At 37.4% G+C, this 17,054-nt stretch overlaps 4 protein-coding genes across 6 annotated transcripts; 3 read left to right on the top strand and 1 right to left on the bottom strand.

The window, feature by feature from the left end:
* Positions 1 to 389: 389 nt before the first annotated feature.
* IBR3 (acyl-CoA dehydrogenase-like protein) lies at positions 390 to 5,780 on the bottom strand. Of its 2 annotated transcripts, none has more exons than XM_088813484.1 (17): positions 5,527 to 5,780; positions 4,981 to 5,115; positions 4,744 to 4,884; positions 4,512 to 4,643; positions 4,222 to 4,407; positions 4,046 to 4,123; positions 3,811 to 3,930; positions 3,616 to 3,714; positions 3,396 to 3,513; positions 3,041 to 3,294; positions 2,792 to 2,962; positions 2,558 to 2,700; positions 2,370 to 2,454; positions 1,964 to 2,173; positions 1,365 to 1,517; positions 1,083 to 1,187; positions 390 to 735 (listed from the first exon to the last, which is right to left on the bottom strand). In XM_088813484.1, the coding sequence occupies exons 1-17, from the start codon at positions 5,659 to 5,661 to the stop codon at positions 544 to 546; spliced, it is 2,457 nt and encodes an 818-aa protein (XP_088669610.1). In that variant the 5' UTR covers positions 5,662 to 5,780; the 3' UTR covers positions 390 to 543. The 2 variants fall into 2 exon arrangements, with proteins under 2 accessions (XP_088669610.1, XP_012840662.2); XM_012985208.2 differs by having other exon boundaries at positions 3,041 to 3,300; positions 5,527 to 5,774.
* A 1,167-nt stretch (positions 5,781 to 6,947) lies between these two features.
* LOC105962412 (berberine bridge enzyme-like D-2) lies at positions 6,948 to 8,657 on the top strand. Its single transcript, XM_012986722.2, has one exon. It carries the CDS (start codon positions 6,964 to 6,966, stop codon positions 8,602 to 8,604), a length of 1,641 nt encoding a protein of 546 aa, XP_012842176.2. The 5' UTR covers positions 6,948 to 6,963; the 3' UTR covers positions 8,605 to 8,657.
* Positions 8,658 to 10,893: 2,236 nt separating this feature from the next.
* Positions 10,894 to 12,736, top strand: MORF3 (plastid developmental protein DAG). The gene is made up of 4 exons (XM_012985196.2): positions 10,894 to 11,313; positions 11,929 to 12,026; positions 12,241 to 12,306; positions 12,385 to 12,736. Exons 1-4 carry the CDS (start codon positions 10,967 to 10,969, stop codon positions 12,612 to 12,614), a joined length of 741 nt encoding a protein of 246 aa, XP_012840650.2. The 5' UTR covers positions 10,894 to 10,966; the 3' UTR covers positions 12,615 to 12,736.
* A 635-nt stretch (positions 12,737 to 13,371) lies between these two features.
* Positions 13,372 to 15,711, top strand: LOC105960956 (Tetratricopeptide repeat (TPR)-like superfamily protein). Of its 2 annotated transcripts, none has more exons than XM_012985185.2 (3): positions 13,372 to 13,583; positions 13,735 to 15,057; positions 15,158 to 15,711. In XM_012985185.2, the coding sequence occupies exons 2-3, from the start codon at positions 13,807 to 13,809 to the stop codon at positions 15,329 to 15,331; spliced, it is 1,425 nt and encodes a 474-aa protein (XP_012840639.2). In that variant the 5' UTR covers positions 13,372 to 13,583; positions 13,735 to 13,806; the 3' UTR covers positions 15,332 to 15,711. The 2 variants fall into 2 exon arrangements, with proteins under 2 accessions (XP_012840639.2, XP_012840632.2); XM_012985178.2 differs by having other exon boundaries at positions 13,398 to 13,583; positions 13,772 to 15,057.
* Positions 15,712 to 17,054: the final 1,343 nt, after the last annotated feature.

Below are 17,054 nucleotides of genomic sequence, written 5' to 3'. Positions count from 1 at the left end.
ATGGGCCCAATGGATTATTTAATCCAACCCTTTAACCCACTCTCTCCTGAGTGAGTCAGCCCAACACTCAGTCAGTAACACAAAAGTCCAAGTGATCGGTCAAACAACCCCGAGAACTTTCTCGATCTTGACTGTTGGTTCTTCCTCTTTTGATCTCATCTCTCTCTCTCTCCTGATCGTACCACCGCACTGAATGTGTGAACATTTCCGGGCAATATGCCCGTTTGACTATAACGATGGTTGTATTGTACCGTTTATGTTTTCTACTTTTAAGACAATTTTCATTTTCCCTCTCCCATGGATAATCTATGTAATAAATTAGTTATATATTATCTTCTTTTGATTTGCTCAATAGATGCCCCACAATACATGCATATGGTTACAAAAAGTAGTAGAAATTAATTATTCTTTTATTATCATCTCAATGCTTATATTGCAAATTCAAATTACAAAATCGCCACCTTATTGTTGCCTGACCACAATATTGCATACATAACAACATTATGTATTCTACAACATTATTATTACATATAAATATTACTTTCAGAGCTTAGCTCTTCTTAGCTCTAATTTGGCAATAGTCCCCAAATGAACTTCATCTGGACCATCTGCAACTCTCAATGTTCTTGAGGTTGCCCATAAGTGTGCCAAAATAGTATCACCCGATAAACCAGCCGCACCGTGCACTTGCATTGCCATATCCAGCACTTTTAGCGCCATGTTTGGCGCCGCCACCTGCAAATTGTGCCACAATTTTACCACCCATAAACAAAACAACCAAGAAAAATATATGTTCATATTAGCAGCGGAAATTGGAATCGGAATTTTTCGATTGCCGACGACTCTGAGCCGAAATTTTCAATCTTGGAACAATATTTTTTAGTCCGAATCCCAAAATTCGATTTCTGGTATTTTTTTTTTCGAATTTTTTGGATTATAATTGGAATGAATATGAAATTTCAATTTCCGAAAATTCTGATTTTTTCTAAATTTAGACTTATAAGCGTAATTATTATGTATTTTGATCGGTCCGATTTCTACCCCTTATTAGTATCTACACGTCTATATGTAAATATGTATACCTTGGCCATGGCAATGGTGCCACGAGCCTTTTTGTTTCCAAGAAGATCGAGTTGGTCAGCAGCTTCTAGAACAAGCAATCTAGTGCTCTCCAGCTCTATCCGGCACTGAACCATGATTAGAAACATTCATTAGTACTAAACAAAGTACGAGAAAGTGTAATAATAAAGTAGCTCAAGAAAGTATGAAGCCTAGTTTGATTGGAAATATAAGTCGTAATTAATAAAACAATATAAGAACAATAACTTTTTCTCGGTAAATAAAATAGTAATAAACGAAATTACCTTGGCAACATCTGAAAGGAAAGATCCATGCTCGGCAATCAACTTATCAAAAACTCGTCTGCTTATCGCCCTTTGAATCATCATCTGCATCCCACGCTCTGCTGCACCAATCAATCTCATGCAATGGTGTAGCCTCCCGGGACCCAGTCTACCCTGATTATATTACAAATAAAGTGAGAAAGAAAAAAAGAAAAATTTAGAAACGACGAGAATAACCCTTAGAACAACACATTTGTGTAATGCATTTTTTTCTCGGCGCATGCAGTAAAACATTGATCCAAGTTTCAACAATTTCTCATGGAAATGAACATGGAGTTATTTTGGCAACCAAATAAGGGGAATAAAAATTTCGAGTTTATTGCATTTAGTACCTCTGTCTTATACCGAATTGCTAAAAAGTCCTTGTGTTATAAATATTAGCAAACAACCACCTATACTGCATTTAGTCCTAATATTATGGTGTGTTTTTAGGGGTAGTTTGCTGATAAAATTGAACAATAGGGGGGATTTTGCTGATATTTACAACATGGGGAGTTTCTTGACAATTAGAGTAAAAACAGGGGTACTAAATGCAATACCCCCATATAATTTCAATTTACCTGAGCAATTTCAAATCCTCGTCCCTCACCAAGAAGGATATTCTTGGACGGAACTCGTACATTTTCGAATAATATTTCTGCATGTCCATGCGGTGCATCATCAAAGCCAAAAACTGTCAACGGTCTTTTTATGTTCACACCAGGGGTATTTATGTCCACCAAAATCATCGACTGTTGTTTATGCTTAGGGGCTTTGAAATCGGTTTTACCCTGCACATATTTCTCAAATTAAAATATCGATAACTTTGTGGATATTATATATATATATATATATATATATATATATATATATATATATATATATATATATATATATATATATATATATATATATATATATATATGTGTGTGTGTGTGTGTGTGTGTGTGTGTGTGTGTGCGCGTGTGTGATAAAAGCAGAACTAACCATGACAATAAGGATTTTGCACCTAGGATCCATGGCTCCACTAGTCCACCACTTCCTCCCATTGATAATATACGAATCTTCATGCCTGTAGTTAAATATCGTTTTACGTGTTTTCAACAATACTGTTAGGAAAAGAAAACTAATCCAGCTATTTAAAAAAATAAAAAGATTTATTCTTAAAAAAGTACCTTGTAATAGAACACTCTATATTAGTAGCATCGGAAGATGCAACTTGTGGCTCTGTCATTGCAAAACCAGACCTAATAGTTCCATCGAGTAACGGAACTAGCCATTCGCGTATCTGTTCATCATCTCCGTATCGCATTAAAACCTAACAAGAAAATACGCATAATCCGATTAAAAAAAATAATAATAAAATATATAAATGTTACAGCAAAAAAAAAATTGTTTTTTTTTCTGACCTCCATATTTCCAGTATCAGGTGCTCCACAGTTAAACACCTGTGGGGCCCACAAGGAACGGCCCATGATCTCGCAGAGGTATCCATACTCGAGGTTTGATAGACCAGCGCCTAGTAATTCATCAATCGCCTTGTCGGAAATGACTTTCTTAACCCTAGCAGCACTATCAAACTGCATACAAACCATTGACGTATATATTAAAAAAAATGTTTTTTTCTTCCCGAAAAGGCATATGGAAAGTGTACGTACAGGAATAAATAAATTCCAAAGGCCTTGTTTTCGTGCTAGCTCCTTCAATTTCTCCTCGTGTGGGTGAACAGACCAACGCATGTCCGATTGAGCGAGTTTGTAGAACTCGTTTTCCATTGGGTATATATGATCCTCCATAAACTTGATTAATTTATTTCTTAATTCTTGAACCCTTTTATTCGGAACAAATCTTCCTCCACTTAAATTGAGGCTATCTTCGCTTTCTTTTCCAGGTTGCACATTTTCTCGACGAACTGATTAAGATATAAAGAAACCAAAGACAGCATTTAAGGATCGCTAAAAAATTTTAAAAGTAAATTATTAACTAAATAATTAAGTTAGAAAATGGGATTACGCTGTGGAGGATGCAGAGGAAGAACCGATTCCCTATGAATAAATGCCCATGCAGTTTCGATTATAGCATCAGCCTTCTTTCCTGCATGACGGGCCCGCTCTCCTCCCGAAGCATTTCCCTAAAAAAGAATAAGGTTGTAATAAAAAAGATTTATTAGTACTAAGCTCTAAAAATAAACTATTTAAACAACAAAAATAATTAAGTTTAATATATGTACTACCAAGATCCATCTACAATGTACTCCAGCATAAATAGATGCCCCACGGAATAAAGAAAAGGCGAGATAAAACTTCCATTGAGCAACAGGCCATGGTTTTCCCTGCAAACCAATCATCAATCAGAAGTAAGATTTCTTAATTTTTTTTATAATTTACGAAATCTAATTGTATCTAATAAACTAGCAAATAGTCCTTACGACAGAAGCACAATATTCGGCAAGGTATTCCGCCAGTGATGGAACCCCTTCGGGTATTCTGCTGAATTCAAGACCTTCGTTCTTTTTCACTTCGTCTGAAGAAATATCCACAATGTAATGCTGATATCACAAGAGCCAATAAGCATCATTAAAACGCAATAATTTTCAAAAAAATAAAATAAAAGTATTTAATCAGAATACATAATTTAATCGAAGTTGAAATAGACTCGAGTACCAAGCAGCTGTATGCAACATCACACATTTGATTGCCTACGGTGGATAGTTCCCAGTCAAGAATCCCGATCACTCTATCCTGCAAATACGGAGAAGCAAATAATTAAATTATTGCACAAGAAAAAAAATTAAAAAATTAGTACACATTAACGTGTAAAAATTCGAGAAAGTGTTGACCTCAGTGGGATGAAATACAAGATTATCAATGCGAAAGTCGCCATGGACTAAACCTGCAGCTGTTCCCGAAGAATCTTCGATAGGAATATTCTCACGCAACCAATTCACAAGGTCTAACATTCTCGGGTTTCTGTTAGACTTTCCCTCACCCGTAGAAACAATATACTGTTTTGCCCATCTCTCCACCTGACGAAGTTAACAATATTTCAATAATTTGCTGTAGCTTATAAATCTGTGTACACAAATAAAAAAATAAATAAAAAATCATTGCAACAGTGTCATTTTTTTACCTGCCTTTTACAGTAATCTTTCGGTTTCCCGTAGCTTCGAAGACCAATGGCTTCCACGTCAGCAGAATGAAGAGCTGCCAAAGCTTTAGCGGTTGCATGATATATTGCATTCCTTTGCCTAGGCGGTACATCCTAAACAATGAGATAATAAATAATTACATCCTAAATATAATACGTGGCAATAAAATATTCCATTCAATTTGCGGAAAATTAGAAAGATCGAAACTCATACCGGAAGCATGGGATCTAAATAAATGCGTCCTTCGAGATACTCCATAATGTAAAATGGAGTCCCGATCACTTTCGAATCGGTACACAAACAGTACACTTTAGGCACTGGAACCAATGTATGAGTACCTAAGGCATGTAAAACCTGCAATCAAGAATGTCCAAAATAATTAGATAAATTGTTATCGTCCAAATTCGAACGAGTAAATGTCATGAATGGATAATACATAGAACTTAGTACCTGAAACTCTCTTTCAACAGCATGTGCAGATTCGAGCAATTTTCCGGGAGGTTTCTTCCTCATAACGTAACGCTTCTTTAACGATCCGGAGTGGACTTCGATGAGAAATGTCGGATTCGATTGGCCATGCCCAAACTGAATTTAATTAAAGTACATATAACACCACTAAATTATCTCGATTTCGGCAAAGAAATTTGAGAACACGTGTTTATTCGTCATCCACTTGAACACACAATCGAGTGTGTCAGCTCACAAGAATCCCGATTAAAAACGGAAATCGTAACGTGCAAAATTTCGGTCATTTTTTCATATAAACTGAGTAGTGAACTTAGTGCATATCGAAAAGCTAACAATTAGGCAACAGAAGGATAATTTTTCTTTTTGCATACCAATTTTTTTATTTTTTATGTTATTTTAGTGTGATCAGTTCTTCCAAAAATCAATTTCATCAAAGTCTACAATCTCCAATCATCAATTCACAATATCAATAATCAAATCGAGCCCTAGAAAATATTAAACAAATTGAAAGTGACACAAAAGCAAAACCTGAGAAACGATGAATTGGGAAGGAGTCTGCGGGAAACCGTCAACGCTGGCAATCGCGAAACGGAGCAAAGCATCAACGTCGAAGCTCTGGGCCGGGTCGACCCGACCCACTAGTTCCGATGTCCGGCTCGCCATCTCTTCGAGTTGTCGTCTACAAAAGAATTTTCGGTTCAAGTTGATCTACCTCGGGAATATCAATAGTGTTTAATCACTTGTCACAGACAGAAAATGGATGAAAATAATCGAATTTCATAATAATAATAATAATAATAATAATAATAATAATAATAATAATAAATGGAGTAATTAATATGTGAAATTATCAAATTCTTAATTTTTTTAAATTAATAAATATTGTCATAGCCACACGTGTGGCCCACACGCCCATAGCTCCCATAGGTATGGAGTGGATATAGAGGTGCTTCAGATTAGATGGATAAGAAAGAGAGTTAAGAAAACATCAACAATCAATCAAATAATACAAAGGTTAATCATTAGATCTTACTATTAGAGTTAAATTACAATATTACCCATCGCTATATTTTCTTTAACATTAATTAATATCCCATGCCAATTATGAGTTCTAAATTTAATTCAAATTAAATTTGAACAAATGCTCTATTGAATATAACCAAATTATTTACCGTCCAACAAACAAATTAAATTATTTGTCGATTTAAATCTATCATTGGGTTGTGATAAACGTCGTTCGAACTTGAATAATACTGTTTCGACTTTAAATGCAATTTTGATCATTTTTCACTCCAAATTTTGCAAAACCGGTAACATAGAATTTGTAGTTTTTTGAATTAATTATCATTTTTTAGTTCTCTTAACTTGGATTCTTTTCTTGAAACGGTACAGCTAGCATTCAAATAAAGCATGCTTCCAACTTGATCAATTTAGAAAAATCAATAAACATATATATTAATTCAATTTGACCTAGTTCAAAATGATCCGATATAGGCAAGCAAACGAGGCAAAGTCAAATGATCACTATTATGTATTCATGGTTGCTGACTGCTGCTACTTTGTACACTAATGAATGGACTCTGCATCAAATTTAATTCAATATATATTTATTAAAAATTATATTAAAAAAAACCATTTTAATGAACTATATATCCATAAAATATTTGAATTTTAAGGATATTAAAAGCAGGCCTTGTCTCTTAGCACTTGGCCATAGTTTACTTAAAACAATAATCTCTAAATTAAAAACACACACACACACACAGTCTTGCATCTTCTTCTTTGTCAGTTTATATACATGTCTGAATTATATAAAACGGTTGGCCGGCCACGTGGATTCATCCCTTTGTCCTCAAACGGTGTAATGAATATATTCTACTCTAATTTATCACCTTATAATTAAGTTCCATGGAATTTTTCCTCCATCAATAATCCAGCAGATCAACTATAGCTTCCTAATTAATCATGAATTCCCTCATAAAATCATCAATATTAATAACAATTTGCATGTCTTTTTTTGTTCATGCATTATCACATCAGCATGTAGATAATCTCCAATCTTGCTTGTTAAATCACAGTGTGAAAAACTTCTCTTTATATCCATCTTCTGAAAATGACCCAACCACTACTCTCTACTTCAACTTCCTCGATTTCTCGATCCAAAATCTCCGTTTTTCGGACCAAACTACCCCTAAGCCGATAGCTATCATAATCCCCGAGAGCAAAGACGAGCTGATACAAAGTGTCTTGTGCTGCAAGAATGAATCATGGGAGATTAAAGTGAGGAGTGGGGGCCATAGCTACGAGGGCTCTTCGTATATAACGAGTGATGGTTCGAAATTTGTTCTCATTGATATGATGAACCTCGATAGAGTCTCGGTTGACTTGGAGTCGAATACGGCTTGGGTTGAAGGTGGTGCAACCCTAGGTCAAACTTACTACTCGATTTCTCAGGCGAGCGGAGGGCTCGGATTTTCTGCAGGTTCTTGCCCTACGGTTGGGATTGGAGGGCACATCTCCGGTGGTGGATTTGGATTATTATCGAGGAAATACGGTGTTGCCGCCGATAATGTGGTGGATGCACTTCTCATTGATGCAGATGGGAGGTTGTTGAATAGGGTGGCTATGGGGGAGGAGGTATTTTGGGCTATTCGTGGGGGCGGAGGGGGCGTTTGGGGGGTCATTTACGCGTGGAAAATCGAACTTCTAGAAGTGCCTCAAATAGTGACGGGGTTTGTTGTTTCGAGGCCGGGATCCAAACGGGCGGTGGTGGATTTAGTCGAAAAATGGCAAGAAGTTGCTCCGAGTCTCGAAGATGGATTTTACTTGTCATGTTTCGTCGGGGCCCACTTGCCCGAAATGGAGAGTTTCGGGATTTCGGCCACGTTTAAGGGGTTCTACTTAGGTCCGAAAGTTGAAGCTGTCTCGATCTTGAATGAGGTTTTTCAAGAATTGGGTGTTGTGGAAGGGGATTGTAAGGAGATGAGTTGGATCGAGTCCATTGTTTACTTTTCGGGATTGAGAAACGGGAGTAGTGTTTCGAGTTTGAAGGATAGGTACTTGGAGGAGAAGAACTATTTCAAGGCGAAGTCGGATTACGTGAGGGATTTAATCCCGAGAAGCGGGATAGCTTACGCTATCGAAATACTCGAGAAGGAGCCGAAAGGGTACGTGATTCTCGATCCTTACGGTGGGATTATGGAGAGGATAAGTAGTGAATCAATAGCATTTCCTCATAGAAAAGGGAATCTTTTCACAATCCAATATTTGGTTGAGTGGAAAGAAGAGGATAATGGGAGGAGGGATGATTATATTGATTGGATAAGGAGATTTTACGATGCGATGGCTCCTTATGTGTCGTTCGAACCGAGGGCGGCGTATGTGAACTACGTGGACTTTGATCTTGGAGTTGTGGATTTTCTGAATAGGAGTGGATATGGTGGTGATGACGTGGAGGTGGCTAGGGTTTGGGGTGAGAAGTACTTCTTGAAAAACTATGATAGATTAGTGAGGGCTAAGACAGTAATTGATCCATTTAATGTGTTTAGAAATCAACAAGGGATTCCTCCTTTGGATGTTGTTAAGTATGGGCAAGCAGAAATATGAAAGCTTGATTGAGTTTTGAAATCATACAATGAATTGAATGATATGCAATTTTCTTCATATTGTGTACTTACTATACTACAACGGTCAGATCTTTACGATTTATATATACACAAACACCCACACACCCACATTGGTGTGTGTAGATCAACAGTAAAAAATCATCCGATGTCAGCATAAAAATAACTGATTTTATTCTTTATGGATAAGTAGAATTCATATAATTGCAAAACATCCTAGGATATATCATAAATAGTCAACTAACTGAGGGTCAAGAATATTCTTTATGCCACTTTTTCTTGACCAAGATAAGGTGCACATAGCCAAAGAGAGATTCTTGGTTTTATACTTATCTGAAAAGAATCACACTACCAATTGATGACAAGCAAATTGGCCAATATTCTTTTCTATATAAAAAAGAAGTTCTTCTGATGGATTTCAAAATGCAACGATCTTTCTTACATCTGAGGTAGAAAATAATTACAAGAATAGGCATGGAGGGATCTGCACTAGTGGTCGAATACAAAGAGAAGAAGGGGGGTGTTTCCGTCATAACACGGCTTAAACAAGACTGCGTGTACAAGTATGAGCTGCAGCAGACTCAACTTCATCAGGTGAACCCCTTTTCCTCGAACGAGGCGATGATGACGTCAGCAACGATGAGATATGAGGCGGCGGTCCCCGTTTCCGATCGTCGTGGCGGCCAGACGAAATTCGTAGCTATGGCTTGTTAGATAGTATATTGAAAGTTGTTTGCTTAGGCTTGTTTCTTCATCTTGTTACTTATGGATGTTTCAAGAATCCATTTGTTTTCGTACGCAGCAAGTATATATATACTCTGTTACGACTAACCGAAAAAAACAACTTCGAATTCGATAAAATTGAATGAGGACCATATGTGTTTATATATACTATTTTGGGGACTAAAATGAGAGGCAAATTTAAGATATTTATGTGAGATGAAGGGAAACTCATAATATATCAGACAACCTTAAACTAACAAGCAAACAAACATAATCAATAACTAATTAACACTCTCTTGATTCCACGTGGCGTTTACCTACTGGGAGAAGCTGTGTTTCATGGCCCATGCAGAAGCCCGTTCCCTATTACGGTTCTTCTACAAGGCACCGTTCAAGCAGTTTCCGATGCTTCCGCCCACTCCGGCGACGGATGGATCTCTTTTGAACAGATCAACGGCCTTATTCTCACCGGCGGTGGCACCGTCGACGGACAAGGTCAAGAAGCCCTTTGGCAGTTCAACGACTGTAAAACCAACCCTAATTGAATTCACAATAAAACGTTGTTGAATACACGATTTCACTTCACATAATGACGTTTGTTTGTGTTTATTTTGGTTTATTGTGTTTTTTTCTAATTGCTAAATAAGTTCCCTATATTATGTTAATAGCAAAAACCCCTATAATTCATTTTTTTTTGGCAAACTCCCAGTAAAAACGACGGTGTCTCGATCGGCCAAGGGTCGAATAACGTCACCATCACCCAGTTAACCTGTGGTCCCGAACATAGCATTAGGTATATATATCTATATTTGTTTTCTTTTCTCGAATATAATTTATAATAATGTCGTTAAGTTTTTTGAATGACGATTAGTGTTGGAATTCAAGTCTTGGGAAGCAACCGAAGGAATTAGATGTGACCGGGATCATAGTAAAGAACTACACCTTACTTGGAACGGCAAACGGGATTCGAATTAAAACATATCCAGCTTCGGATCCAAGCAAAGCATCGGGATTCGGGAATGTTGGTCCAAGATATTGTCATGCAAAATGTGCAGAACCCTATAATCATTGACCAGAATTACGGCACGAAATCAAGCTAACTACTTATAATAATTAACCTTCTCTTTTCCGAATAAACATTTTTCAACGACTTCGATTTTCTTGATCTTTTTTGTTTCTTTTAAATGTTTGCAATGCAGCCATCGCTAGTGAGAATTAATATCTGATGTAATATACCAAAACATAAGAGGAACAACGTTGTCGCCTCATGTTTCAATAATTTGATATTTTTGATCATTTTCCATCAATTATTCATTAGCTTGTCAGTTAAGATAGTGATGGATACATGCTTGATTCAGTTATTAATAACAAAAAATTAACGAAAATGACCAAAATGTTAAATTATTGAAATACGAGGGGTTAAATCTGTTTTTTGCAAACTTGGGGGGACCAAATGTGTAATTGAGATAAACTATAGGGACGGAAACTGTAATTATCCCAAAAAATAAGGACCTAAAATGAACTTTACCGCAGTTTACGAGGCCAAAAGTGTAATTTCCAATTCCTCACACTACTACTTTTACAGACTACAGCGCCCGATTACCTCTTACAACCGATCATCAATGGCGGCGTCGCTCTTCGCCACACGGCGTACGTTAGCCTCGATCCTATCCCGCCGCTCCCGCCTCGCACTCCCCGTTCTCCTCAACCACCACAACCACGAACAAGAGATACCCGTACCGGACCCGTTCAGATTCCAAACCCGGTTGAGAACCTCGGGTTCGGGTTATTCCCCTTTAAACGACCCGTCTCCGAACTGGAGCAACCGCCCGCCGAAGGAGACGATTCTCCTGGACGGCTGCGATTACGAGCACTGGCTCATAGTGATGGAGTTTGATAAGGAGCCTAAACCCACCGAAGAAGAGATGATTGATTCGTATGTTAAAACCCTAGCTTCCGTCATAGGAAGGTAAAATTACTATCCACGCTTCTCCATTTTCTGAATTAACTCTTAATTAGTGTTCTAATCACTTATTTCTTTGGTTAATTGGAAAACAATTACATGCTTTAGGTTACAGGCCTTCCTGCTGTGGAATGTTAAAACACAAATTCCTTGAATATATAATTTTCTCCTTTCATTTTCGCAATTTGTTAGTTCATAATTGTATCTTTCGTTTTTCGCTAGCTCGACTGGATATCGATTTTCTTTAACATTGTTTACATTTAGTAATTTTGGATTGGGGCTTGGGGGTTTAAGGGGTTTGTAGAGGATGTAGAGTGAGAGGAGTTTCAGCCGGAGGTAAACTCGTAATATTCATGAATTACATGGTTTATATGTGTAGAGTCTTGTTGTTCGGTTTATCTGGTTGCAGTCGCTAATTATGCTCACTAGTTAAAAGCACGATTCTCGTTGATCCAATCTCACATATGATTAGAAGTAGTAAACATAAATTTATATAAGTTCCGATGTTATTTGTAATTTTAAAACGGATTCGGGGTGGGGAACAGGACTTTTCAGCCTAATATTCTGATTTTGTTAAGATTTGAAACTTTTTTTACGAAACCGTGGTTGTTGGATATGCAGTGAAGAGGAAGCAAAGAAAAAGATATATTCTGTTTGTACGTCTACGTATACTGGATTTGGAGCTTTGATCTCCGAAGAGCTATCATCGAAAGTTAAAGGTATATTAGACATCTTTGAACTTCGACTTTCTCATCACTTGAAATATACTACTCCTCTAACTACCCGTACTTCAATTTTTGAACTATCGGGAAATTGATACACCTCGATTTTGCACTACTTTAACTTTCGCCTATAGTAATAATTGCTCCTGAAGTATATACACCTATCAAGAACCCACCTTATTGATTAATTGTGTATTGTTGATTTCGATAGGCTTACCTGGTGTTCTATGGGTACTGCCCGATTCGTATCTTGATGTCCCGAATAAGGACTATGGAGGTTAGTGAAATTCATACAATAATATTTTTTTTCAATTTCATTTTATCCGTTACTCAATTTTATGAAAATGATATGTAGGTGATCTGTTTGTTGATGGAAAAGTCATTCATAGGCCACAGTATAGGTTTACGGATAGACAAAATACGAGTCGAAGACCCCGCCCAAGATACGACAGGCGTCGTGAAACAATGCAGGTACAAAGGAGAGAGCCTGTGCAACCAATAGCAGGTGGGGGTCAGAATGTAAGTCAAGGGGACGTGGGGGGTGGTAACCCCCCAAACCAGGGGTTTCAGGGAAATAATGCATGAAGGAATGGGTAATTGTGTTTTAATTTGGTTTGACAGTTTCATTACTAATGCAGGAGTTGTTGTCTGAATCTAGACTTTTTAGATTGAAATTAGTCAATTATTATTTGGGATTTTGGATTTTATTTTTCAGCTGCCAACTGTAGCAAGTTGTCCCATGTTCTCCAACTTGTCCCATGTTGAAATTCTAATTTTATGTGAATATATAAACTTTAAATCCCCCAAAATACGAAAATTATGTACAGCTAAACCTCTGTAAATTAATAGTCAGAACTAGAAAAATTCTATTAATTTACCGAAATAATAAATTATTGAGTTTAATAATTTAATACGTTCTAGCTGAATCGCAAACGAAAGAAATTATTATTTAAGTAAAATTATTAATTATCGAGGATCAAATGTAGATTAACAAGATAATAAGTTGTTTGAGAGTCGAGAACCGGATGAAGTTGAAGTCTTTTATTATGATTTATGATAAATTAACCATGAACACGTTGTATACCAATCGAAGTATTACATGGGACCTATATGAATTATCATATATATACTACTTTATAAATTTAATAAATTGTCAATATAACACATCATCAAAAGTATTATTTAAGTAAATTTATTAATTACTAGAACATTAAACAATCGAAGTTCTAAAAGTAAGTTTATGAAATTGAGAGTTTATTTTAGTGGTATGGTAAATTGGTAAAATCAAAATAATATTGAAAAAAATTATAATATTGGTTAATGATTTTTTTTAACATAAAATATGATTTATAAATGTAAACTAAAACCAAACAAAAAGTATAATACTTCAAGTTGACTGAATAAATAATATTTTCTCCTTTTGTAATAAAATCGAAAATACAAGCACCTTTGCCAATTGAATCGCCAAACGCCACCACCGCTTTGATCGAAAAGCTCCGGCCAGAAAACAATTACAGCAGCTCCACCGCCCGAGCGGCGCCACCCACTGCGCAGGTTAGCTAAACACCCCCTTGTTCTCTATCTCATTCTCTGAATCTGTACTTTGTCTCCTCTTTGCAAACGGATAATTTCAATTTTTTTCGATTTCGTAAAGATAGGTTTTCCGATTTCATTAGATCTCAATTCCTTTCATTATGATCTGCAGTAAGTGAATCCTTCAAATTCTTATTTCGTTTATCCAGACAAAAGAAGAGAGGGAATTCGGGAGAAAGGAATCATGAATTCTAGCTACGGGAAATCAAACAACAAAACGGGATCGACGAACGCCTTCGATTTCGATCTCGGACTCGGGTCGGGTCGATCGAAGCCTATGAACGATCCGAAAAGCCAGACGCCCTCGTACACCTATTCTTCGACGCCCCAGCAAAAGCCAAATACGACGCCGTCCTGGTCGCACCAGCCCAAGCCGGCTTGGACCCACCAGCCCGCAGCTCCGGTCCAGTCGGGCGTTGCCGGATCTTTATCCGGGCCCACATCAATGGTGGGAGATATTTTCGGCAAGAGCTGGAATTCCTCCGCCTCTTCGAGTTCCAGTGTGTCTGGTGTTGGCATTGGCATTGTGAACAACAAGAACCCTAATCTGTTCGGTGATTTGCTGACGTCGTCGATTGGCCAGAGCAAGAGTGGCAACAACGCGCCACTGAAAAAGACAGCTCCTCTATCAAGCCCGAACACGTTCTCGATGGGGAATGTGGCTGATTCATTGCCGAAAACGGGATCTAACGCGAGTAACATTGGGGCTAATGTGAATCTCGGTGGCAATTATACTAAAAATTCGAGTCTCGCTAGTGGGAATTTGGGTGGAAATGGCAATAGAAATCAAAATATCGGGGGTCCATCGCTGAAAAATAAGGACCCTTTTGTATCTTTGGTCGATTTTAGTTCTAATAAGACCCCAATTGGTATGAATTCAGCAAGTGAAAAGAAGGGTTCCGATAATTCGTTTGGGGATTTTCAAAGTAACACATCGAAAACAACTGGTCATTTTCCCAAAAGCAATACCAACCCATTGGGCGATTTCGTGTTTCCTAGTAGTAATCAAAGCCAGCCTTCTAAGCAACCATCCACGGCAAACGATTTCGACGTACTGTTTACTTCGACTGGTGGTGGCGGTGGCGGTGGCGGCACGAAGGGGACTGGAGGATTTACGAGCCAGCAGCAATTCTCGGAGGGTGATGATTGGGGGATGAATTCGGAGTTTGTAGGAGATCATGATAAAGGCGGCACCACCGAGATTGAAGGCCTTCCTCCACCACCTGCAGGTGTTTCTGCCCCTTCTGCTAAGAGTAAGGGTATGGATAATTACAAGCAGGGGCAATTCGCCGATGCTATCAAATGGCTTTCTTGGGCTGTTATTCTTCTCGAGAAGGCCGGTGATGAAGATGGTACAACCGAGGCTTTAACATGCAGAGCTTCTTGTTATAAGGAAGTCGGCGAGTATAAAAAGGCCGTTGCTGACTGTACAAAGGTATATATATATATGTATGTTATATATATTTTTCTAACGCTTCGTATTATTACAAGGAAGTTTGGCTTTGAAATAAGTTTGCGTTTTTAATAATGTGTAGGTGCTGGAAAGTGACGGCAAAAATGTGTCTGTGCTTGTGCAACGAGCTCTACTTTACGAGAGCATGGAGAAATATAAGCTTGGGGCCGAAGATCTTAGAACTGTAATGAAATTCGATCCTGGTAATAGAGTTGCAAGAAGTACTATTCATCGCCTGACGAAGATGGCTGGATAGACGAGGTTCTAGATCGCGTTTTTTTGTTTATGATTTTACGACATATATAATGCTATATCTAAACATTGTTTTATAAGTCTGTTTGTTCGAGCTTTGTGATTTTTTATTTTTTATTTTTTATTTTTCGAAATATTGTTCGTGTCGGTTGTGCTACTCGTTGTGATTACTTATTGAAGATCGTAGAACTGTAATGAAATTTGATCCTGTTATTAGAGTTGCAAGAAGTACTATTCATCGCCCGATAAAAATGGCTGAATAGACGAGGTTCTAGATCACGTTTTTTGTTTATGATTTTACGACATATTTACATGCTATATCTAAACATTGTTTAAGTCTGTTTGTTCGAGCTATGCGATTTTTAATTTTTATTTTTCGAAAAATTGTTCGTGTTGGTTGTGCTACTCGTTGTGATTACGTATAATGAATCGATATAAGAATATTTATTGATATTACTCTAGCTAGTTGATTTTTAAGATTTAACATGTTGATTTAGTTATGGGTTGTCTATTGTAACCTATACTCTATATAAATATTGCTTGGTTACTTACAAAATTAAATAAAAGTTTTCATGAAAGAGCATATAAAAGTGACGAAAAAATCAAGAAAATTGAAAAAATAAAATAGAAGATATAGAGAAACAAAAGAATATTTAGAAAGAGAAGAAAAGACAATTAAAAAATCGAGCCATTACTTTCCACCCACACCACATGCTAATTGTTAACTATAGTTAAGAGAAATGCATAGCTACAATTATATTGTAAAATAAGTTTTAAGCTAATACCATTTTTATCCTCCTAAAATTCATATGCCTAGCATGTGACTAAAACCCAGTCGCTTTTCACTTTCTCTCTCTTCCCTCTTCCCTTCTCTCCGTCTTCCCCATCTCTCTTATGCAATTCCTTGACTCACTCGAGTCTGAAATGGTAAGGCAATTCGAGTTAATTTTATGATGTATGTGCATTTATTTTATCAGTGATAATAATTTAATGTGTAGGCGACGACTAGTGCTGAACCCGATTTTAAGAATCAAATCGATTTCATCGTGAAGGTGGTGAAGATCGTTGAGAGTGGAACCAATGTTTTGAAGAATATAGTGGGGCTAGCAAAAGAATTCGTAACAAAGAAGAAGACGGAAGAGGCTTTGAAGTTTGTGATTTCAAGTTTCAATTGTACTGCGGACATAGTAGATCGTTGGAGGCTGCTCCTCCTTCTCCGCCAGTTGGATGTGTTTCTTTAGGGTTGCTTACGGCTATACTTTGGGCAAAACTCCCAATCATTCCCAAAGAAGGTCGCTCTGCCAGAACCCGAGGGGTGCGATTGACCCTCGCTGACCCATCTATCTCTTACTTTGTGCATACATTGAAGCAAGGAGGAACAACAACGAGGTGGTGGGGGTGGACGAAGAATTCCCCATCAGGTCGAAACAATTTGAGATACACGTGCTTGGAGATCGCTCCATCTCTGTGTGCGGTTCAGCACTGACAGGCATCTCCTGTGTGCGGTTCAACACTGACAGGCATCGGTTTTCGGTTCAGTTTCTCGATTTCTCAATTTTTTTTCTCACCCCTACAACTAGTATACAGTTCACTTGAGTTATGAACAATTGCAGGGGATTGCTGAAATAATTGTTAGAAACGCCATCATTGAATTGTACGATGGCTTCAGCGTCTATGTATACATTGATGATTTTGATATTGCGCCGAACTCGTCGGTTAAAAGGTTA

This window comes from Erythranthe guttata, chromosome 14 (genome assembly GCF_056151865.1).
Source record: "Erythranthe guttata isolate IM_541 chromosome 14, IM_541, whole genome shotgun sequence".
NCBI lineage: Eukaryota > Viridiplantae > Streptophyta > Magnoliopsida > Lamiales > Phrymaceae > Erythranthe > Erythranthe guttata.
The sequence above is the reverse complement of the archived record's forward strand: the minus strand, read 5'-3'. Positions and strand labels throughout refer to the sequence as shown.